Genomic DNA, 24,760 nt, shown 5'->3' with positions numbered 1-24,760 from the left:
GACATAAGATTTTTCTGTCTTCTAATTCAGATAGTTGTAGAGATCCTGGAAGGTGAATCTGTGATCACTTGGGATTTTGACATCCTCAAAGGAGATGTGGTGTTCAGCCTTTTCCATTCCAAACGAGCCCCCGAGACTGTCCGCAAGGAATCTGCCATGCCAACTGCTTTGACATCTGGTGAAAACGTTCAACTCATTGGCAAGAGTTGGGTCCTGGGAGTGGACTACAGCCGCGTGGAGACTCCCTTGGTCTGCCGTGAAGGCGAGAGCATCCAGGTCAGATGGTCCCCCAGAATGGCTCAGTGCCACTGGGCCTAATCCTGATGAGAAAGCAAGCTTTTCCTATAGGTCTGAGACAATTCTGTGGAATTTTAACATGGGCTAGAGATCCCTCAGTGACCAATGGACGCATTTGATCAGTTGGTTGCATTGTTAGAAAGCTTTCCGTGGCACTCGGTTCATCGGGATGATCGGATCTCTGTGATTTGTAATGTACCTAACTGTGAAGAGTGTTTTGCCACTCCTAATTGCACATGAATTAACTTATTAAATTAAGAAGTGGATTGCAGAGCAAGTTGAAAGAGTCAAAAATAATGCAATAGTAAGCAATTATCATGGGAAATGTGTGAGAGGTAGATTGACAGGTAGATAAAATGACAGACAGATATATAGATTGATAGATGATGTATGTATGTGTGTGTGTGTGTATATATACAGAGAAAGAGAGATAGGCAGGCAGGTAGACAGACAGACAGGTAGATGGATGATGGATGCTAGTTAGAGGATAGATAATAGACAATAGCTAAATGATGTCTGCCTGCCTGCCTGCCTCCCTCCCTGCCTGCCTGCCTGCCTGCCTGCCTGCCTGCCTGCCTGCCTGCCTATCTATCTATCTATCTATCTATCTATCTATCTATCTATCTATCTATCTATCTATCTATCTATCTATCTATCTATCATCTATCTACCTACCTACTAATCTAATCTAATCTAATCTAATCTAATCTAATCTAATCTAATCTAATCTAATCTAATCTATTGACAGACAGACAACATTCCCTGTGTCAGTATTACATGGCATAAAACCCCCCAAAACTACTGTACCTACAGAAAAAACCCCTGAATCGAGTTTGTTTCCAAGTCCATGTCTGAACCTAGAAAATACAGATGCCAGATGTGCATCTTTCCAGGAAAAATATATCTTCTTGTTATGTGGTTGCTATTAACCGGTACGCAGCCTCAGATAAGTACCCAAGGAGCTTCAGGCCATAGGTGGGTTTAGAGTTCCTCATTTTGGTAAGAAACCTTAGGGGATCAACTCAGTGGCATCCACGGGAATCTTTACAGAACTACAAAGAATTTACCTTTCGGATCCGTGCTTATTTCACAACAGCAAGCAGAAAGAGGCGTTTGAAACCTAACTCGGCACACACAAACAAGCCTGTCGTTTATCCCTCCCTCCCCTGTGTTTCTCCTTGTGTCTCTGCTTGCAGGGTTCCCATGTGACTCGCTGGCCAGGTTTTTACATCCTCCAGTGGAAAATGCACAGCCCAATTCCCTGCACGGGGACCAGCCTCTCTCGGGTGGATGATGTCTTGGCCACCCTCCAGGTCTCTAACCACAAATGCAAGATCCTGTATTATTATGAGGTGCTTGCATCCAAGGAGTTTAGGTAAGTGCGGTATTAGGGGGAACTATAGGTTTGTTTATTTGTATCCCCCCTTTATTATTTTTATAAATAACTCAAGGCGGAAAACATACCTAGCACAACTTCCTATCGTAAGTAGGAGCCAGTTGCCAAGCGTCTCAATTCTGATCGGGCGATGATGGGGACGCTTCCAAAGTTGTCGCTGTGAAAGACGGTCATAAGTCACTTTTTCCAGTGACACTGTAACTTTGAACGGTCACTAAACATTTACTTGTATTTACTTGTAAATACCAGGCACAAAACAGCCCAAAGCAGATGTTCTGCTAGAGAGAGACGTTCCCTGAGAGTGAGCTCCAGCGCAAATCCGAAAGCTCGGAAGAGAAAACCTTGATCCCGGCGACCGATCCAGATTGGATCCTGCAATTCCAAATTAATCCAGGCATAACAGAGTTGGCTGTTGTGGTTGTTTTTTTAAAATTATTATTATTCATTGGAAAAAGAAAATTGAACCAACGGCCTGGGTCACTTCTTTGTGTAATAGTTACTACTATTAATCTCATTTATCCTTGCAGCATTAAGGACATTGGAAGCCCTGAAAACAGGATGCATCAGAGCTGTCCCTTAGAATATTTTCTTTCTGAAGAGAACTGTGTGATTCTAGGCACTTTTCCTTAAGAGCTGTAGATGGGGAGGATTTTCAAGGCAGCCTTTCATCTCCCCCCCCCCCACCTCTGCTTGATAATTTTTTCTGCTATGCCTCACCTCCAGGGTTTTTTCCTCTTTCATCTGATCGGAGGCCAGATTCCCCACCGAGGAAGGGCAGAGGAGAGAGGGAACATTAAAAGAAAAAGAGCATTTCCTCCCCGCCAATCTCCCCTTCTTTGCAAAATGGGGAGGATTGCCAGAAAAGAGGCGCTTTCTTTGAAATTCACCCCGAGGCATGCTCAGCTGGAGACCTCGCTGCACACCACCCCCCATTTTCCCCCCTCTTCCTTTTATGCAATTTTTGCTACAGACTCTTTAAAAGGAAAGTAAAAAAAAATGCATGCACGCCAACGCAAAGTCAGAAAAAGAAAGAAATCAAAGAGAAAAACCAAGGGGCAAGAAACAGGGGGGAAAAAGTAAAAGAAAAATAGAAAAGAGAGACAGACCAAGGAATAGTTTCTGATCTTTAGCCCAGCTGCAGATGGTCCTCAACTTACAACTGTTTAGCGACTGTTCGAAGTTACAGCCAGTGTCCTGGGTTCTTATTTGCCATTTATGACCTTCCCAATTGGCTTCTGACAAGGGGGACTGGGGGAAGCTGGATTCCTGTAACAATGTGCTTCACTTAAAAACGGCAGTGATTCATTTAACGACCATGGCAACAAAGGTAAAATCAGAACACGACTCTGCTTTGCTTAGCAATGGGAATTCTGGTCGTAATAATAATAAGTACAGTCATAAACTTTACCTTCCTTGATTACTTTCTTGGTTAGAGAAAGAAACAATCTCGGCGTTTATTGCTGAGTGGAAATCTCTAATGGACTTTTTTGCATGAAACAGGAAACAACCCCAAACTCACATTTTACACTTTGGATGATTAGAAAAAGATAAATAATGCAGAAATGGATAGATTGACATTGAAAATGAAAGAGAAAGAAGACTCAGTTTATTTTAGAACATGGGACACTTTTTATCATTGGTGGGTAGTTTGGCGGGTCGAATCCCGAGTGCTGTGTAACAGTGTGAGCGCCTGTTACTCGTCCCAGCTTCTGCCAACCTAGCAGTTTGAAAGCACATAAAAATGCAAGTAGAAAAATAGGGACCACTACGGTGGGAAGGTAACAGCGTTCCGTGCGCCTTTGGCGTCTAGTCATGCCGGCCACATGACCACGGAGACGACCTCCGACAAGCGCTGGCTCTTCGGCTTTGAAACGGAGATGAGCACCGGCCCCTAGAGTTGGAAACGACTAGCATGCACGTGCGGGGGAACCTTTACCTTTACATAGAAAAAATGAGGCAGAGAGAAAGGAACTTAATTAATACATATTTGTAAATTAGGCATTGAAACCCAGACAATATGTTGCTGACAATATTTTAAGCACTTGTGATTATAACAAAATGATAAATATATATATATAAAGAAAAGATAAATAATAGGAAAAACGGGGAATTTTTATTTTCGTAACCATACAATAAGAGGTTCTTTTGTACTGATAATTATAATTGCCATACGTAGAGAAAATTGGAAGCTTGCTTTCTATTTCCATTTTTGTTTTTGCACGTTTGGCTTTTCCTTTTCTTTCTTTTCTGTATATTAATTCAAAAATTATCTATGCAAAAAACTCTACAAATTTCACAGGGGGGAGATGTGTTCTGCCCCTCCCTCCCCTACTTTGCCTTGCTCTGCCCATTTGGGGGAGTCAGACCCATCAACCAACTCTTGCAAAAGCTAAATGTGATTTTCAGCTGAGCCACATGGTTGCTGTAAATCACAGCAGCTGAACGCTGCTGCCTTTGCCGTGACCCAAACAATGCCATGGGGAGCCTGGTGTGTGTGTGGGGGGGAAGTGGTGGTGGAGGGAAGGATGCTTGTCTGATCCTGGCCATCTGCTCTCGGAGCCGCTCTTGCAGAAGCGACGTCTTCCAGCCACAAACGAGATCCCTGCGGAGGCTGGACAGTGGGGCCTCCAGCCGAGCAGCGCAGGAGAACCTGACGGGGTCCAAAGCGCTGGGGCTCTCATTAAAGGCGGGAGATAACGAGCGCTTCCTTTCTTCCCTTCCCCTGCAGGGGCTCCATGACGAGCCTGGAGTCGTGCACCAGTGGATTTTCACAATTCAGCGGAGCCACCAGCTCCTCCGCCCGCTCGCAAAGCAGCTCTTTGGTTTCCAGGTAGCATCACCTGTAAGACCCGGAGCCTGGGACGGATGGACGGACCGGGATGCTTTCTTTGAGGCTGCAACCTACGGAGGCTCAGGGAGGAGAAGACGCCCAGGGATGCTTTTGTCAACTGGCTTGGAACCAGGCCCTTCCTTCCCTCTCTCCTCTCCTTCCTCTCTCTCTCTCTCTCTCTGTCCCTTCCTCCCTTATTTTCTTTCCCTCCCCTCTCCTCCCTCCCTGCCTTCTTCCTCTCCTCCTCCTTCCTCCCTCCCTCCTTTTCCTCTCCTTCCAGTCCCTTCCTTCCCTGTCCTTCCTTCCTTCCTCTCTCCCTCCCTCCCTCCCTTCCTTTTTTCTTTCCCTCTCCTCTCCTCCCTCCCTCCCTTCTTCCTCTCTTCCTCCTCCTCTCCTTCCAGTCCCTCCCTATCCTCTCCTTCCTTTCCCTCCTTTTCTCCCTCCCTCCCTCCCTCCCTCTTTCCTCTCCTCTCCTTTCTTCCCTCCCTTTTCTCTCCTTCCTTCTTTCCCCTCCTTTCCTCCCTCCCTCCCTTTCCTCTCCTTCCTCCTTTCCCTCCTTCCTGTCCCTTCCTTCCTTTTCTCCCTCCCTCCCTTTCCTCTCCTCCTCTCCTTTCTTCCCTCCCTTTCCTCTCCTTCCTTCCTTCCTTCCTTCCTTCCTTCCTTCCTTCCTTCCTTCCTTCCTTCCTTCCTTCTCCTCTCCTCTCCTCTCCTCTCCTCTCCTCTCCTCTCCTCTCCTCCCTCCCTTCTAAGTCATGAAGACTGGCCCCTCTCCGAGTGTACATTAGCCAACCTGTCGGTTAGAATGCCGGCAGTACTATTTTTTCCATGGATTTTACAACATTCGTAGGGTTAAAGGGCTCTTCCCAGTCAGCACCATTCGATCAAAATGTAGCTAGCTGAGGTTGCCTTACCTGTTAGGGCTTTTAGAGCCAAAAACCAACAACACAACACCCCTCCCGGCCCCCTGGTTAGCTCTGTTGTGCATGGGCAATGCCATTGGTGTTCTAGCAAGGTACAGACAATACGCCTGGAGGACAGACTTGAAATACAAAGTGCTGATGTGTACATAACCCAGAATTCGGAAGTGGGGTGCATGGTAAATTCACGTTTCTGGGTAACTTCAGGCAGGAAACTTAAGAGACCTACATATTACTGTCTAACGCAGGGGTGGCTGGGGAATTCTGGGAGTCGAAGTCCACCGGTCTTAAAAGTTGCCGAGATTGGACACCCCTGGACTAAAGTGTTGGAACTGAGAAATACCCACTTGTTTTCCTTCCGTGCACTGAAACAGCTCCAATTGGAAAGGAGCACCAGTTTTTCCTCTCCCCTCTTTATTTCCTCAGGTCTGTGAGCAATAATTGAAGCCGATCTCTACCCGATGGGTTTGCTCAGGGTTGAAAAAGTGTTTCACTCTCTATGTATATATATATATATATCAAGGGCTAAGCAAAGCAATATTTCATTTCTTACAAGGCACAAAAACTCTTTCACAGTGTTAAGGAAGCAATTGTTTTAGGAAGGCAGAGCTAACACAAGTAAGGGTAGGCACTTTAAGAGCGTGTGCGTGGGTGTGAGTGTGCGCGTGCATGCATTTTGTGAGTGTGTATGTATATAACTAATATATATATATATACAGTATATACAGATAAATGTAGGGAACTTAAACCCATTAAGTCCCATTTACGGAAACAAGAATTAAGGCTTAAATTAATTATTTGTATCATTTTATAGGCACAACTTGATTATTTATTTGGGGATATGCTCCCTTGTTTAAGTATTGGCCTTTTTTTTAGTCAAAAAAAAAGAATGGAGTGGGGTTCTGGTAACTTCGGCTTTATACTTTGGGGTGGGGTGGGGTTGCGTGCCTAGTTTCTGACTAGATATTTTTAGATGCCTGCCTGCATTACACAGAAGAAACGGCAGATTTCCGATATCTTGAATTTATGGGGTGATTTTTTTTAAAAAAAAACTGTGATCAGGAGTCCGTTGTCATCAAGGAACTGTTGTGGTGAAATCCTACAGTGGAGAAACTTTGATTATTATTATTATTATTTTTTTAAGTATTAGTTTTCCTCAAATGAAGACCTCAAGGACTGAAAGAAATCCGTTGTGATTTATCCAGAAAGAAATGTTTGAAATTACTACACAAAGAGATGAAAAAGGAATCTAATGGATGGGCGATAAACTTCTAATCAGGAGTGAACCGTGGGGTTTTCTTGCAAAGTTTTTTTCCCTTTTCTTGCAACGAACAGGGAGGCAATTGGACAAGATTCAGCACGCCTCTATTATATTCAGAAGCTCCATTGCAGGGAGAATACAGGAAGTCCTCGACTTATGACAGTTTGTCTAGTGAACGTTCAAAGTGACAACAGTGAAAAAAGCGACTTATGACCATTTTTCACAGTTACGACCTTTGCAGCATCCCCATGATCACCTGATCAAAATTCAGACCCTTGGCAACTGGCTCATACTTATGACCGTTGCAGTGTCTCAAGATCACGTGATCCTTTTGGCGAACTTCTGACAAACAAAAGTCAATGGGGAAGCCAGATTCATGTAACAACCGGATTACTAACTTATCAGCTGCAGTAATTCACTTAGCAATGTAAGGCAGGGATGATTGTCAATTGGGACAAAACTCACTTATCAACCGTCTCGCTTAACAACAGAAATTTTGGGTTCAATTGTGATCGTAAGTTGAGGACTGCCTGTACATCATCATCCAGGGATCTTTCTGTTCATTGCCACTGTTACTTCCATAAAGAGAACTGGAGAAGAAATCTTGTTGTCTAACCTTGTCTTGAAAATAGGATGTGCAAATCCACACAAATCTAGGCTGCTTCACTGGATGTTGCACAGAATTGCACACAACATGCTCCTGCTATTATTATTATTATTGTTGTTGTTATTATTATTATGGTTGACCGCACAGTCATCCATATTTAGACTGAGTTTGGCATTTTTATCTACCTATCGTGTCCTTCCTGAGGACCTGGAACAGGCAATTGGTTGATGGATAGTGTTAAAAGTATTGTCACAGGATGTTACTCTTATTATTATTACTATTATTCATTCAAGGCAACAGGAGGGAGGCGGGTGAATTTCAAGCAGAAACTGGAAAGTCAATAAACGATCTTGTAATCTTCCGTGATTTTTTTTCCTTCCTGCCATTGTACATAACACATACTCGCCATAAAGGAAAGGTTATTTACCGTAAAAAGCAGGATGAATAACTCTTGAACAACAGTGCAAGTCGGAATGTTGTAATTTCTCCTACAGTGTAAAATATGGCAATCTTTATGTCCTGGTTCTGACAGATGAAACTCTTCAAAAGAACTTCAAGGCATTTGTTTGCCTTAAAGGATCTTTTATTTGAGTAGCATAATATCGGCACTTGCATAATCGAAGCCACAAACTGAATTCCCCTCCCCTGGGCATATAGTATCAAAGCATAATTCTCTCCCCCAATTAACAGTCATAAATCACATTCCCCAATTAGCTTGAAGCCCAGGCTTCATCTCCAGCTCTCCAGCCCGCCAATTCTTTATCAGCTCTGGGCTCAGTAACCTTAATTCTCACACTAAGTTTAGTGTTGTTATGTCTAACTGGACTCTCATTCACATCCCCCCTCCCAGCATCATCTAACTCTTAAATGCGAAAGGGAAAAATGGCTACATTTCTATCTGTTGACACTTTGTGTGCATGTGCACGTCCACACAGGCACGTGTTGCACAATGAAGCATGTTTCAGCAACCGAACAGGATAGCTAATCCTCAATTTAAAACCCCCATCGGTTGTAAGTGACTGATGACTGTTTTTCACCCTTAACGACCGTCGCAGCATCCTTGTCACCTGATCAACCTTCAGAAGCTTGGCAAAAGTCCTGGGGTCACATGATCCCCTCTTGACAAGCAAAGTCAACAAGATTCACGTAACAGGCGTGTTACTGAACAACTGCAATGATTCACGTAACAGCTGTGGCAAGAAAGGTTGCAAAATGGGGCGAGATTCACTTATCAATGGTCTTGCTTAGCTCAGTTGTGGTTGTAAGTCGAGGGTTACCTGTACTGTCTATGTTACTAGGAGGAGGGAACTATTCCATGCATCCATTACTTCTGTGGGCCATTGCTCTGATGGTGGCTCTTCCTCCTTAAAGTCTCTCAAGGATATTCCCGTGGACCATTGCATGGGATGTTGGAAAGAAAGCAAGTCCCAAAGGTGCTTTTTCAAAAGGCAACGGGACCCTCTTCGTTGTTTTTTTTCTTGAAGAGGTTTCGCTTCTCATCCAAGAAGCTTCTTCAGTTCTGGAGAACTGGAGTTCTGAACTGAAGAAGCTTCTTGGATGAGAAGCGAAATGCCTTTGAGGAAAAACAAAGTCCAGTTGCCTTTTGAAAAAGCACCTTTGGGACAACCAGGTTCTGGATGACTGAGAATCTCCCTAGAAGGAGAACAGGATTTTCATATTTCCTCCCTGCCATCGTTATTGTAAGATTTCACGTCCGGAGCCAATATCGCTCGCTGCTTCTGCTGAGCTTCTTCCTGAATTGTCCACTTTTGCTTGTCGGATGTCTCTAATGTCGTAGGCCCAGGCTTTGTATAAACCTTCTCCAGCCACCTTGGAAGGGGTCCATCTGAGGAAAGGAAAGCGGGCGGCTACCACGCAGGCCCCATCAGGGAGTTCGGAAATCAGCTTCTTTTCTAACTCGGGAACCTGCAAAAAGAAGGTCAGATCTGGACCACAGCAATAAGACCCACACTAAGAATTGTTTCACCATTACCTGGATGCTGTTCTTGCTTCATTACCAACAGGCTTTTCAGCTATGCTACTGCATAACAGAATAAAAGAATAACAAGAGTTGGAAGGGACCTTGGAGGTCTTCTAGCCCAACCCCCTACTCAAGCAGGAGACTGTATACCAGGGGTCCCTCAACCTTGGCAACTTTAAGACTTGTGGACTTCCAATTCCCAGAATTCCTCAGCCAGCAAAGCTGGCTGAGGAATTCTGGGAGTTGAAGTTCACAAGTCTTAAAAGCTGACAAGGTTGAGGACCACTGCTCTATACCATTTCAGGAAAATGGCTGTCCGGTCTCTTCTTAAAAATCTCCAGTGTTGAAGCACCCACAGCTTCTGAAGGCAAATTCCGTTGATTATTCTCCCTGTCAGGAAATTTCTCCTCAGTTCTAGGTTTCTTTTGCCATGTATGTCACACTTGTGGTAAAGAAGACACCAAGTATGGGTCTAGTGCAGTGAACGTACACATCAAACCACACCACCACCATCCAATTGCCACTATTAATGCTTGCAGAGTGATGTATGATGCAAGTATGCTGAGTCATGACACTTGTGTGATGACATCATCACGGCATTCTCTCTCCTTGACTCCCCCACCCCCCAGCCATCCAATCCCTTCTGTAACCGAAGCATCCATTGTTAGATGCTGAAAAAGTTGGGGCCAGGCTCAGCAGCCCCCCTAGATCCAGTTACATTTAGCTGATGGGGGAAATGTCTTTGAAAACTGACTCACCACACTGGGGGCCAAGAACACGGTCACATTGCTGCAGTCAGAGAGATCAGCCTTGAAAAATAACAAGAGGAAAAGAAATCAGGATGGATAAAGCAAAGAAATACAAGAATTCTGTTTACAAATAATACAGCACATTTGTTACTGGTGTGTTATTGAACCATCCAGAGTGTTGGGAATTTGATTCTTCTTCTTCTTCTTCTTCTTCTTCTTCTTCTTCTTCTTCTTCTTCTTCTTCTTCTTCTTCTTCTTCTTCTTCTTCTTCTTCTTCTTCTTCTCCTTCTCCTTCTCCTCTTCTTCCTCTTCTTCCTCCTCCTCCTCCTCCTCCTCTTCCTCTTCTTCTTCCTCCTCCTCCTCTTCCTCCTCCTCCTCCTCTTCTTCCTCCTCCTCCTCCTCTTCCTCCTCCTCTTCTTCTTCTTCTTCTTCTTCTTCTTCTTCTTCTTCTTCTTCTTCTTCTTCTTCTTCTTCTCCTCCTCCTCCTCCTCCTCCTCCTCCTCCTCCTCCTCCTCCTCCTCCTCCTCAATTCAGTTCATAGTCTGAGACTGATAAAAACTTGGTTTGAATTGTTAAGTCCTAATCAAGGACCTCAGAGCTTGTTAAGATAGCGTCTCAGTATTATACGCAGTTCCGAGTATGACTACTACTACTATTATTTAAGATTTAATCTTCAATTCGATTCACAGTCTGGGAGTGGTAAAAACTTAACAGTTCAAGTCCTAACCAAGGACCTAAGAGCTGTTAAGGTAACATCTCAGTATATAGGCAGTTCAGAGTAGGGTGTTGTTGTTTTTTGCAAAGTCAGAATGTTCAGTCTAATAAGTTTAAAATTTCCATGTACCTAGGCAACCCTTTGGATATTGCTCCAAGGGCTCCTGTTACTATTGGTGCAACCACTGTTTTCTTCCTGCATAATCGCTCAACTTCAATGTGCAAACCATGACATTTTATTATTTTTTCTAGATGCTTCTCTTTCATTCGTGTATCGCCTGGTAATGCAATATCAATGAATCAGACCTTTTTTATCTTTTTCACAATAGCATGTTGTGGGTCAGAGATCTGTTCTGTATGGATCTGGAAATCCCACAGGATCTTAACTTGCTCATTTTCAAGAACTTTAGAAACCAGGAGTTTGAGTCCCAATTTAGGTGTGAAAGCCAGTTGGATGATTTGGGGCCTTTGAGAGAATGGACTTTCAAAGATGATGAGTTGGCATCATAATCCATCATCCATATCACAATAATCCATACTAGGATTATTGTGCTCACCTGCTAGCCCATCTATCCTCCATCTAATTTTATCTGAACAGCTCCCACTAAAAATTAACAACAAACCTAGCCTGCTATGGGGTGTATTCCCCATGTCGAAAATAACCTTCCAAAGATCTTGTTGGTGGTAGAATACTTTTCCATAACATCCGGCCCACCAGGCACGAAACTGGGAGAGTTTCAAGAGCCACGGGTTGAGTTCGTAGCCAACAACAGGTTGGAAACCTTGCTTATACGCCTCCAATACCTAGGAACACAAAAGAGGCAGATCCATATGATTAACTCAACGTTTCCCAGTGTTGGCAATTTTAAGAGGTAGATATCAACTCCCAGAATTCTGCAGCCAGCATATGTGAGGTTAGGGTGAGAAAGAATAGAAGAAATACAAATACAAATACAAATACAAGTAGAGTAGAGTAGAGTAGAGTAGAGTAGAGTAGAGTAGAGTAGAGTGGAATGGAATAGAATAGAATAGAATAGAATAGAATAGAATAGAATAGAATAGAATAGAAAATGGAATGGAATGAAATAGAATAGAATAGAATAGAATAGAATAGAATAGAATAGAATAGAATAGAATAGAATAGAATAGAATAGAATAGAATAGAATAGAATAGAATAGAAAATGGAATGGAATGGAATGAAATAGAATAGAATAGAATAGAATAGAATAGAATAGAATAGAATAGAATAGAATAGAATAGAATAGAATAGAATAGAATAGAATAGAATAGAATAGAATAGAATAACAGAGTTGGAAGGGACCTTGGAGGTCTTCTAGTCTAGACTAGATGACCTCCAAGGTCCCTTCCAAGCTCAGAGAGCACCAAGGACCCCACAGTTCAACCCTGAGCTACAAATATTCTATCAATATTCATGCCTGCTTGCATGTTTTCTCAAAGAAATCTGTTAAAACACCTACGCAAAAGAACATTTTTACTCCATCTTTTACTGGAGATCATGGGTTTCTTTCTGGGTGAATAAAGTAATAATTGCTGCTCCAGGAGGACAAATGAAAAAAAAAGAGTTTACATAAACCAGAAGCTCTAGATTAAAGCTCTTCTTTAATCTAGATTTATATCCCAATATTTCTCAGGAATTCAGGTCAGCACTCTCCTTCCCCCAAAACAAGCAATCCATAGGGTAGGGTCTGCTGAGTGATAATAAGTGGCCTCAAATCATCTAAGGCAGGGGTCCCCAACCCCCGGTCCGTGGCATGCCAGCAACTGGGCCACACAAACAAGCAAAGCCCCATCCACAAGATGCAGGCAGCGCACAAAACCACGCACCCTCTAATCCATGGTAAAACCTTTCTCCAAGTAACCAGTCCCTGGTGCCCCCAAAGTTGGTGACCTCTAATCTAAAAGGCAGGGATGTACAACCTTGGTAACTTTTAAGACTTGTAGACCACAACTCCCAGAATTCCCCAGCAGCAACTCCCCAGAAATTCCCCATGGAGCTGAAGTCCACAAGTCTTAACATTGCCCAAGTTAGACGCCAAACCTTTACCCTATGATCGATGTAAATCTTATCAATCTATTTCAATCTATCGATTTACTTAAATCCCGAATGAATGCCATGGATTCAACACAGTCCTTGTTCTACCATTTTGGGTAGAAACCAGAGCGTGTCAAGGGCACAGAGCACAGAGAAGCATCCCTTTGATGCTTAAAGCTGCAAAGAACTTTATAGGAGAAGCATAAGATCTGTCTGGGAATTAAAGAAGAGTTGATCTCAGCCACAGAGGAATGAAGAGAGGGGTGTGTGTGTGTGTGTGTGTCTGTACACAAGCAGCACTTTTAACAAGCCATGACGTCAAGGTAACCTGAACCCAAGGGTCACTGAGACTCATTATGCAAATGTCATTTGCTCCCTTCCACTGACTTCCTGCAGTGTCTATACTTTCGCACACTGCCTTGAAGTGTAGGAGTCAAGCCTTTGGCTGCTCTTACAATTCTCCCATCGCCGGATCCTAGATCCACCAGCTTTCCCGAGCGCCCTTTTAGCAGCGACATCATGTTCTGGACTTGCCTGGCACTGGATGGCACATATGGCACCTGAGTCATAGAAAAGGGGATGGTAAGATTCATGGGAAATAGCAATAGCATTTAAGCTTATATACCACCCCGTAGTGCAGGGGTCTTCAAACTTGGCCCTTTTATGACTTGTGGACTTCAACTCCCAGAATTCCTCAGCCAGGCACGCGTTTGAAGACCCCTGCCGTAGTGCTTTACAGCATTTTTGAGGGGTTTATAATAAAGAAGTTCCTCAGTGGCTCAGTGGGTTAGGATGCTGAGCTTGTTGATCAGAAGGTCGGCAGTTTGGCGGGTCGAATCTCGAGTGCTGCGTAACAGAGTGAGCGCCTGTTACTCATCTCAGCTTCTGCCAACCTAGCAGTTCGAAAGCACGTAAAAATGCAAGTAGAAAAATAGGGACCACTGCGGTGGGAAGGTAACAGCGTTCCGTGCGCCTTTGGCGTCTAGTCATGCCGGCCACATGACCACGGAGACATCCTCGGACAAACGCTGGCTCTTCGGCTTTGAAACGGAGATGAGTCAGAAACGACTAGCACGCATGTGCGGGGGAACCTTTACCTTTTTACCACCCCGTAATGCAGGGTCTTCAAACTTGGTCCTTTTATGACTTGTGGACTAAAGTCCACAAGTCATAAAAAGGCAAGTTTGAAGACCCCTGCCGTAGTGCTTTACAGCATTTTCTGGGGGGTTTATAATAAAGACGTTCCTTTGACCCATCTTGGAAGGATGGAAGGCTGAGTCAACCTCGCGCCTCATCAGGATTGAACTCCAGGCTGTGGGCAAAGTGGGCAAAGCTGCACTTTAACCGTCTAAAAAAAGGTGAAATCATGGCAACTGGACCAAAGCTTGTTAATCTGAGATGTTTCGTTACTCACCCAAGTCAACAATTTTTTTTATTTTGACTGATGAAGTTACTTGGATGATTAACAAAACATCTCAGATTAAGAAACTTTAATGCAGTTGCCACGATTCAACCTTTTTTAGACACTTTTGGCCCGGATGGCTGAGTCTTTGTTGACATTTTGCACTTTATCCACTGTGCCACCAGGGCTCACAGATTTCACCTTAGGGATAGAGATGGGAAGGCTTGGGGAAAAAACAGAAAAATGGAGGGGGAAACAAGGTTTTTTCTGTTCCCCCCCCCAACTGCTTTGGGGAAAAAAGGGAGGGGAACATTCCCTCCCCCCAATTTTTCCAGTTTTTTTCCCAGGCCTTCCCATCTTCTACTATGACTATTTAATTAGTGGGCCTTCGAAGTTATGACAGCGACTTATAATCGGTCCTCCCACTTACAATGGTAATGCAGGCTTTTGGCAATTGGGCATGTGTTTACAATGGCTGCTGTTTGCCAGGGTCACGTGATCGTCCTCGGTGATCTTCCCACTTCACTTCTGAGATGCAAAGTCAATGGAGGAAGCTGGATTTGCTCTAAGGACCGCAGGATTTGCTTAAGGGCCACGGCCAAAAGATCACAAAATTCTCCCTGAATTCTCCCCCCCCCTTTTATTTTAATGGCAGGATGCCATCAAGGTGAAGTGGGGCTGAAGCGGTTGTGACGGCAGATCTGACGGCCAGTCACCTTCACCTCTGTGCTTAAAATGAGGGGAAGTCAGATACCTGCAGAGCGACTTTGCGGCATCCAAGGGCCAAGGCTCCCGTCCAGCCAAAATAGATGAGAAGGCCGGCGCTGGATGCAATTTCAAAAAGCCCCTCGCTGCCCCTCTTCTGCTGCAGCTCGGCTGCTCGTGCTTCCAAAACATCATCCCAATCCATGCCCGAGAAAGGAAAGATTGGCAGGCGGCTTCACAAAACAAAACCTTGGGCACGTTTGCCGTAACCAGGGATCCAGCTGGGCTTGCAAAGAAAACATTTCCGGGGAGATTGAATGTCAGAAGACTGAACGGTGGGGAGGGTTAGGGGTTACTTTCCTCCCTACTATAAGAGCCCAGCATTTGGGGGTGGGGGTGGGTGAGAGGAATCCTACAGAAGGGTAGAGTCCATTAAATATTTGATATACATATAAAGTGCGTCGCTCCCTGTCTTTTTTTTTTAATTATCGTAGCTTTTCAAAATTGTTTTTCAATGGATAAATTGGTTCAGCTGATTAGTTTGAACCATGTCCACAATACAAGTGATTTGGGCGTCTCTATAAATTCAATACAGTCCATCGATCCAGGGCCCCCAGAAACGAAATCAATCTGCATTCCCAAAGGTCCGGTCCTCGCATTCTTTGCGAATCTACTGGATCTGCTCTGGCTTGACCTGCAGAGCGTTCTTGCTCTGTCAGCAAAAACCTAGGACCGACCACGGGTTCAGAGTCCATTGCGCGCACTCTTTTGCTCTGAGTGGCAGCCAAACGCCAGTCGCCTGCAGGAGGCTGGGACCCCCAATTTATGGGGCCTTAATGAGGGAAGGGTCATGCCCAAGACCCTTCCCCACCCCCCCACCCCCAGGCCTCTCTTCTCCCCTTGGAAGGTTTCTCTCCTGCGGTGCTTTCTCTCCTGTCTCGTTTTATGGTTTCCCTTCGAAATGCGGGCGAGGTGCGCAGCCAAAAGGCACGAAAAGCACCGCCAGGCTCTTGCCAAAGCCCGACCCACCCCCGCCCTCGCTTCAGCTAGCCGGGGACCATGGGCTTGGCAGTCCACCCCATGCCCGGTGAGGGCATGCTGCAGCATTTGACCCTCCTCTTGCCCGCTGCCCCAGGGCGACGCTTCTCGGGCTTTACCTGCTCGCTCTCCCCACCCGCTTTCCGACCGGCGAGCGAGGGAGAACGCTCCGCTCTCCGTCCCCGGGGAAGGGCTCGGAGGGAGAGGGGGGGAATGGGCCGAAGGTCCCGGGAGGCGGAGGCGGGGGCTGCAAGTACATGCCCTGGGGAGGGCCTGGCCGGGGTTGAAGGGGTGGGGTCCGCGCGGACACTCTCTCAAGGAGTTGCGGAAAGGCAGGGTTGTGAGAATGCAGCCCTCGAGGCTTAAACTGACTCGGGGGAGCGCGCTGGCTTAAGGCAAGTGTAAGAGGGTCGTTGCGTGAATTTAGATCCTTTGTTTGGGAGGGGTCAATGTGTGTGTGAGAGAGAAGAGAAAGAGAGAGAAAGAGCGAGAGAGGGAGAGAGAGGAAGAAAGAGAGAGAGAGAGAGAGAGAGAGAAAGAATGGGAGGGAGAGAGGAAGGGAGAGGGAGAAAGAGAGAGAAAGCGAGAGAGAGGAAGAAAGAAAGAAAGAAAGAAAGAAAGAAAGAAAGAAAGAAAGAAAGAAAGAAAGGAAGAAAGGAAGAAAGAAAGAAAGAAAGAAAGAAAGAAAGAAAGAAAGAAAGAAAGAAAGAAAGAAAGAAAGAAAGGAAGAAAGGAAGAAAGAAAGAGAGAGACAGAAAGCGAGAGAGAGGGAGAAAGAGAGAGAGAGGGAGGGAGGGAGGGAGAAAGAGAAAGAGAGAAAACGAGAGAGAGAGAGAGAGAGAGACCCGAAATCGGTTAATTCAACAAGTAGGCTTAGCCTGTTGTGTGAACCAACCAACCTGCATCAGACCGAAATCTTTTATTTCTGATTTTGTGAAGTTTGTGAGTCTTTCGCCCCGCCCCCTTTAGTTTTAAGAATAAGCCTGAGAGGGAGGCTAGGCACGACACGTGATGGGCTCCGCGACTGAGTGTAGCGTGGGCATCTCCAAGACCGGGCAGCTCTTGTTCTGATCGTGAGAATGGGCAACCCGCAGCTTCCCAGAGTGTGACCGTGTTCTGCTCAGCCGGTGTGAGATGTTCTCGGTGGGGTAGTTTTATCAAATTCTTCTTCTAGTTACGAATTTCAGCTTTTTTATTTTTAATGTGGCGAGTACTGAGGGAGAGTAACAAAATTTGAAACAGTTCACATGAAAACTTCCGATGAAGATGAGCAGTAAGCTTAAAAAGCGCTTGACATTAAAAGCCGGGTTGCCCAGCCCTGATTTGCAAAGCTACTGCCTGAATATTTTGTTATTTATATTTAATAAATAAAATTAAACTCCCCCCCTTTCCTTAAACAGAAGCTTACAAGGATGCAATGAAAACAACATGAAAAGTAATCTACTGGAGCAAAGTCAAACCATTAAAGCAATGTTTCTCAAGCTTGGCAACTTAAGGAGGTACGGACTCCAATTCCCAGAATCCCCCAGTCAACTTGTCTGGGGGATTCTGGGAGTTGAATTCCACCCGCATCTTCAAAGTTGCCAAGTTTGAGAACCACTGCATTAAAGCGTTATATTAAGACATTAAACATTAAAGTGCAAGTTTTAAACTCCTTCCTAAACTGTAAATGCCCGAATTCTCGTTTATTCTTCAAAGCTGGCTTAAAAATCCTTTTAACCCTCTTTCTGGTTCAACGTTTTAAATAGAAATAGGCAGACATCTATATTTATGTAGTTGGGCTTGCCGCTTCTGTTGCAGTTTATTTGCTTATGTCAGATTTTTTTTTTAAAAAAAAGAATGCACGATTTAAAAAAACTGACTTTTGTTTTTGCGGCGAAAGGAAAACAAAACAAAAAAAAGCGAACAGGGAGGTTGTTAACAAGTACGCCCCCATAGAGATAGGAATGTATAGAGGCGCTCCCTCGTCTCCAAAGCCGCGATTCTGTATTGTTCCCGGAAACCGGAAATGGAGGCTTCCCATGTTCACACTAGTTCAGCTCTATGGGCCGGTGTGGCCTCTCTAGCCCTGGGAGAGTTCGCCCTCCCGTCTTTCGTTGAGGAGACTCTATGGTCGTGGGCGGCTGCGCGGGCCGTTCGAGGGCAGCGGCGGGAAGCCGGACCGAGCCGAGCCGAGCCGAGCCGGGCAGCCATGGCCAAAGGTGAGCCAGGGGTTCGGGGCCTTGAGAGCAAGGAGGGAGCCTTCCGTAGGATTTGCAGTTGTTTCCTCCCCCGCAAAAAGTTTTTCTTCTTCGTTTTTTGGGGATTTAAATAAATACGGCAGGCAGAAGCTCGTCAGGTGTAACTCTCTTCCATCCTTGTGGGTCAAAAAATCATGGTAGGATCCTCTTTTATCAAAAAGTGGGTGATTAAGAAGCCCAGGAGTCCAGAGTCGGTGGGTCAGACAGGCAGAAGTCCATCAGGTCGAGCCTTTTTTGCCCCTGGGCGTGGGCTTCCCTGGTGTAGTTAGACCGTTGAGTTGTGGCTCAGGAGTCCTGCCTGTCTGGGAAGGAAAATAAGGCAGGTGAGGTATAGGGCAGAAGTTTGCTAGATGCAGCCTTCCTCCGCCTTAGCAAGGGGATGCTTCATTGGTTGGACGTCTGCCTGCTCCATAGCTGTATCTGTTTGCTTAGCCTTAGATGGATAGGCTGCAAAATCCCAAAAAGTGGGCCAATATCTAACAATATAATATACAATACTTAACATATATAAAACCGTATTAACAGATGGGTTAATACAGTCTTCTCGGAGAGATGAGATTTGATTAGCTAAGTAACAGCTAGAAATCCATCAGGTGCAGCTGTTCTCCATCTCTCTGAGGGTAACTGTTGAACTGCACAGCTTAGGAGTGTAACTGAATGGGGGGGGGAGGGAAGGAACTATCAGGGAAATGCTTTTGTAGGAGGCAGAAATTCACCAGGTGCAGATGTCTATGGAGATTCTCCGTCATCCAGGTCATGGTTGTCCCCAAGGTGCTTTTTTTCAGGAGGCAACTGGACTTTCTTGTTTTTCTTTGAAGACGTTTCTCTTCCCATCCAAGAAGCTTCTTCAGCTCTGACTGGATGGTGGGGAAGTCAGAGCCGAAGAAGCTTCTTGGATGGGAAGAGAAACGTCTTCAAAGAAAAACAAGAAAGTCCATTTGCCTCCTGAAAAAAAGCACCTTGGGGATCTCCAGGTGCAGCTTTTCAATCCTGAAGGTAAGTTACGCAGGTCGGATGTCAGCAGTGCCTGTGGCACGTTATTAAAATACAGAAGAACTGTAGAAAGAAGAACACTTTACAGCACTTGCTAGTCAAAGAGTAAATCTGTGTATGTATATGTGCATGTATGTATAAGTATGTTTCTGTATATATGCATATCTACCTCTGTGTGTGTGTATGTGTGTTTGTGTGTGTATACACAAACACACATATATATATATACACACACACATATATATGTATGTATATGTATGTGCATATATATGTGCGTATGTATATATATTTCTGTGTATATGCATATGTATCTGTCTATACCAGGGGTCGGCAACCTCGGCTCTTTTATGACTCGTGGACTTCAACTCCCAGAATTCCTGAGCCAGCATAGCTGGCTCAGGAATTCTGGGAGTTGAAGTCCACGAGTCATAAAAGAGCCGAGGTTGCCGACCCCTGGTCTATACAGACAATCCTCAACTTACAAACACAATGCAGCCCCAAATTTCTGTTAAGTGAGACATTTGTCAAGGGAGTTTTGGCCCATTTTACGATCTTTCTTGCCATAGTTGTTAAGTGAATCATCGAAGTTAACTAGTTAGTAACCCGGTTGTTAAGTGGATCTGGCTTCACCCATCAACTCTGCTTGTCAGAAGGTCGCAAAAGCGGATCACATGACCTTGGGACACAGCAGCGGTCATAACTACGAACCATTTGCCAAGTGTCTGAATTTGGATCACGTGATTAATGGGTCGCTGCAAAGGTCAGAACTCTGAAAAATGGTGATAAGTCACCCTTTTCAGGGCTGTTGTAACTTTGAACAGTCACTAAATGTTGTAAGTCGAGGACTACTTGTGTGTAAGTATGCATATATATTTCTATGTATATGCACAGATATCTGTTTAAGTGTGTAGATATGTATGTGTGTATATGTATGCTTTTATATGCTTTTTATATTGTATTTTGTTCACTTGAGTTCCGTTTAACTATTGCAATTTACCTTCAGAGTTCTTCCAGTCACAATTTTTAAAATCTATATACTGGAAGCCTACTCAGAATGAATGGGGAGTTCAACATTGGCAATCCATTGGGGGTTCACTGCTCTTTTATTCTAACCCTCCTCCCCTGCCCACCCCCCCTCTAGTGTGGCAGCACCCTTATCTGAACATCTTCAAACATTTTAAAGTAGAAGAATGGAAAAGATCTACGAAGGATGGGGATGTGACAACCTTTATGGTAAGGCCAAATTTCTTGACATTTCTCTCAGCAGCTTCAGTATAAATTGCATTTGCTCAGTTTCCTGTGGTATTCTAGAGTTACCTTACTCTAACATCTGAACTTAGCTAATTCTATAGATTGTGGTTTAGGTGTGCCTTAACTTCACCAGAATTGCATAGGGTTAATCCCTTAAACCAGGGGTGTCAAACTCAATTTCATTGAGGGCCGCATCAGCATTGCGGTTACCCTCAGGGGGCCGGGTGGGTGTGGCCTGGGTGGGTGTGGCCTACTGGGTGGGCGTGGCTAGAGTGCGTATGGCCTGCTGGGTGGGCGTGGTCAGCTCTACATCATTGGCATCAAGGGTGCCTATGGGGGCCTGGGCAGGAGTGGGACAGATCTGGGGGTCTCTGGCAGGAGGAGGGTCTCTGGGCCAGGGCCAAGGCAGTGGAGGCTGTTCCCTCACTGTTTCCAGGATGGCTTCGAGGGGCCGCATGAAACCACTTCACGGGCCGGATCTGGCCCCTGGGCCTTGTGTTTGACATGTCTGCCTTAAACTATCTGTCTTTTGTATGAAAACACAGATAGATTTAAGACTAGGCCATCTCAGCTGGTCATTTGTGAGTGGACAGAGATTTAAGTGTGACTACAAGTAGCCCTCAACTTATAACCACAATTGGGACTTGAATTTCTGTTGCTAAGCAAGGTGGCTGTTAAGGGACTTGCATCCGATTTTATGACCTCTGTTGCAATGATTGTTAAGTGAATCACTGCAGTTGTTAAGGGAAACGTGAGGTTGTTAAGCAAATCCGGCTTTTCCCATTGACTTTGCTTGCTGGAAGCTGGCTGGGAAGGTTGCAGGTAATGATCACATGACCCAGGATGCGGCAACCGTTGTAAATACATGCCAGTTGCCAAGCACCTGAATATTTGATCACGTGACTGAGGATGTTGCAACAGTCGTGAAAGGACAGGTGGCAAATCACCTTTTTCAGGGCCACTGCAACTTCAGTGGTCGCTAAATGAATGGTGATAACGAGGACTACTTGCGCTGCTGTGTATCATGTCTGCTGTCTGGAGGGAGTGGAAAAGAAAGAGCTGCACTGATTTCCACTTTCTCCTAATTTTTTAGCTTCTAATTGTTTTCTTTACATTACTCCCTGTTTCTTGTCAATCACATTTGCAATGGACATATCATATCCAGTGCTCCGGAAGAGGAAACACAGGTAGTCCTTGACTTACGACCACAATTGAGCCCCAAATTTCTGTTGCTAAGCAAGACAGTTTAAGTGAATTTTGCCTCATTTTACGACCTGTCTTGCCACAGTTGTTAAGTTGATAACACAGTTAAGTGAATCTGGCTCCCTCATTGACTTGCTTGTCAGAATGTTCCAAAAGGGGATCAGATGACCCCGGGGGACACTGCAACCGTCGTAAATATGAACCAGTTGCCAAACATCCGAATTTTGATCAGTTGACCGTGGGGATGCTTGCAAAGGCCGTAACTGTGAAAAACGGTCAAAAGTCACTTTTTTCAGTGCCGTTATAACTTTGAACAGTCACTAAATGAAGTGTTGCAAGTCCAGGTCTACCTGTGCAGAAACCTTATGTGAACAAAATAAAGGATGTTGTGCATGTTCTGTTCGGTTACCAACTATGCAAAAAGCTAAGAAAAGGATTAGTTCAGACATGACAGACAACATGCCTGTTTCCCAGACTTCTGTAAAATCCGTCTTCCTGCAAATTTGTTAAGAACTGTGATTGAAAAAGAAGTTCTTAGTGCTGAGAAAATATGACTGGCTCCAGGTCACCCAGCTGGTGAGACTAGAACTCACCGTCTCCCAGTTTGTAGCCTGATGCCTTGACCACTGCCCGGAACTGGCTCTGAGGGGTCCTTGGTGCTCTCTGAGCATGCTTGTTTTCTTGCAGACGTTTCATTGCCTAACTAGCCTGGTTACTAGCACCGATGATGTTACCTAGTTTGGGTCATGAAATGTCTGCAAGCAAACAAGCTCAGAGACCACCGAGGACCCCTCGTTTCAACCCGGAGTTTCAAATATTCTCCTTCATGGGTAAAACTGGCTTTCTTATAGTTTCTCCTATTCAAAACCAAATTTTAAGGTCTGCTTGTTCTCTCCATTCAGGACAAGACTTTGAAAGGGACAGTATATCGCATTAACGGTGCTGTTCCGGCCAGCAACTATCTCCAGCTTCCCAAGACTGGCACCCAGACTTTGGGTCTCACTGGTCGATACATCTACATCCTCTTCAAACCTGCACCTGGCAAATACTTTGTAGTGCATCTGGACGTTGCCACTGAGGTGAGTGTGAGTTTATTCCTAGCTCCACGATGGCCATGGGTACCATAAGAGCATAAGTTAAAATGTGCTCGAAAGCCCTACAGTCCTCTAGTGATACCTGCGTAATGCAACATTTATTGACGATTTATTCCCATTGTTTCTTTCCCACCTTTCAGAGCAGCCATATTTCCAAAGACACTTGCAAACAATTCATTCAGTGGCATCCTTCAGTCTCGAGAGACTATGGCAGTGATGGCAAACCTTTTAGAGACCGAGTGCCCAAATTGCAACCCAAAACCCACTTATGCATTGTCGGGTGCCGGGTGGGTGTGGCCCATTGGGTGGGCGTGGCCCATTGGGTGGGCGTGGCTGCGGTGGTAACGGCGGACTGGGTGGGACTAAAAAGTTCAATCAATCAATTCCAACTTTGCGAGATCTTTTTTTTTCCCCGCGAGGAGTTGAAATCGATTGGACCTTTTTTTTTTTTTTTTTGCACATGGCGGCGGAGGCCTAAAGCAAAAAGGTTTTATAAAACCCAGCTGAAGGTTTAGGACTGGGGCGATGGCGCACATGCCCACAGAGAGGGCTCTGTGTGCCACCTGTGGCACGCGTGCCATAGGTTCGCCACCATGGGACTGTGGTATCGTGCTCTGGAAAGAGGTCCTAAAGCAGCATCTGGTGAGGCTAAAAAGGCCAATTCGAGAGTGGCGGTCCCTTCCACACTGAGGGCATATACAATCTCTCCCCTGTCCAGCCCCCAGATTTCGCTGGTTCCGGGACTGCCTCTTTGCCTCAGCCTGCCACACAAGCATCTCTTCGAATTGGAGAAGGCCATGCTGCGTCTTTAGCCTCCAAGCTGAGCAATCAGAGGTCAAGGTTTCCCAGCTGTTAATGTCCATTCCCAAGGCCTTTAGATCCCTCTTGCAGATATCCTTATATCGCAACTCTGGTCTCCCTCTGGGGCGCTTTCCCTGCACTAGTTCTCCATACAGGAGATCTTTCGGAATCTGACCATCAGCCATTCTCACGACATGCCCAAACAATATTGCAAACAATATAAGAATAAGAATACAGCATTTTAAAAAGACAAATAAAAACATTTTTAGGATCCTTCTGACAGGCCAATAGACCTGCAGTGAGAGAAGAATGAACACAGCTAAGGAGCCTGGATATTCACCACCTGCCTTTCTAATATTTTTTTTGTTGAAAAAAAGTTGTTGCTTGATGCCGTATGGGAGATTTGTTTTCCTAAGCAATGCAGCTGTCAATTTTTTTGAGGCCTACTTTTGAATTACTCACTGTCTTAAGACATAACAGAAGAACTAGGTTAATCAGGAGGAAACTGGTAACATCTTATCAGTCTAACAGATTTTATTAATTTAAAACATTTGTATAGGTGCCAATCTTGTTAACAAATTCTGGGCGGCTCTCAACCAAAAATTAAAGCAACATTTTATTTTATTTTATTTTTTAATTATTTTTTATTTTTTATTTTAAATAATAATAAAAATATTTATTTTGTAAAAAGTAATAAAAATATAAAATAATCTTATTTATTTTAGTAACATTTCTTAATCTGAGGACATGCTACCAGGCTCCTTATTTTTCCTGACTCGTTTGTAGATTATATTTTAATCTCTGCACTTGCATTTAAGGAGTGGTCTGAAGTAGCAAGGATTATTCTCCATTCTCCATGAAACTACAAAGCGTTTTGCTTGGCATCCAGACCCTGTATTGGGTTTCGATTTAGATACAGAGACATGTACAGTACATAGGTCTGGCATAAACAGAAAAAGTTATGCAAGTGGAAAACTCTCCAAAATGAAAAGCAGCGTAGGAGAGAATTTACTTCCTGGCTGAAATCATACAGTGTATATCAGGGGTGTTCAGACTTGGCCCTTTTACGACTTTTGAACTTCAACTCCCAGAATTGTTTAGCCAGCGTGCCTGGCTGAGAAATTCTGGGAGTTGAAGTCCAGAAGTCATAAAAGGGCCAAGTTTGAAGACCCCTGGTCTATATAAATAGCAATATTCAGCTTTGGTTATCTTTTGTGGGCTGTCTAT

General features: G+C 44.7%; 3 protein-coding genes across 3 annotated transcripts in view; 2 read left to right on the top strand and 1 right to left on the bottom strand.

Moving 5' to 3' along the window:
• SEC14L5 (SEC14 like lipid binding 5) overlaps window positions 1-4,901 on the top strand; it is a 45,280-nt gene extending 40,379 nt beyond the window's left edge. Inside the window, exons 14-16 of the mRNA XM_083372994.1 lie at window positions 31-276; window positions 1,494-1,672; window positions 4,422-4,901. Coding sequence (XP_083229120.1) covers window positions 31-276; window positions 1,494-1,672; window positions 4,422-4,527 — 531 coding nt within the window. The 3' untranslated portion in view covers window positions 4,528-4,901. The remainder of the gene's footprint in view (window positions 1-30; window positions 277-1,493; window positions 1,673-4,421) is intronic.
• A 3,986-nt stretch (window positions 4,902-8,887) lies between these two features.
• Window positions 8,888-15,118, bottom strand: LOC310646169 (adenine nucleotide translocase lysine N-methyltransferase-like; the record flags this gene model as incomplete). Its single annotated transcript, XM_083372429.1, has 5 exons — window positions 8,888-9,234; window positions 10,048-10,098; window positions 11,416-11,556; window positions 13,262-13,366; window positions 14,963-15,118. 5 exons carry the CDS (start codon window positions 15,116-15,118, stop codon window positions 9,004-9,006), a joined length of 684 nt encoding a protein of 227 aa, XP_083228555.1. The 3' UTR covers window positions 8,888-9,003.
• A 2,841-nt stretch (window positions 15,119-17,959) lies between these two features.
• Window positions 17,960-24,760, top strand: part of WDR90 (WD repeat domain 90) — a gene marked incomplete at its 5' end in the record, with an annotated part of 63,009 nt that continues 56,208 nt past the window's right edge. Inside the window, 3 exons of the mRNA XM_083372428.1 lie at window positions 17,960-18,152; window positions 20,326-20,417; window positions 22,541-22,717. Coding sequence (XP_083228554.1) covers window positions 17,960-18,152; window positions 20,326-20,417; window positions 22,541-22,717 — 462 coding nt within the window. The remainder of the gene's footprint in view (window positions 18,153-20,325; window positions 20,418-22,540; window positions 22,718-24,760) is intronic.

Source organism: Vipera ursinii (genome assembly GCF_947247035.1).
Source record: "Vipera ursinii genome assembly, chromosome: 13".
Taxonomy (NCBI): domain Eukaryota; kingdom Metazoa; phylum Chordata; class Lepidosauria; order Squamata; family Viperidae; genus Vipera; species Vipera ursinii.
The sequence above is the reverse complement of the archived record's forward strand: the minus strand, read 5'-3'. Positions and strand labels throughout refer to the sequence as shown.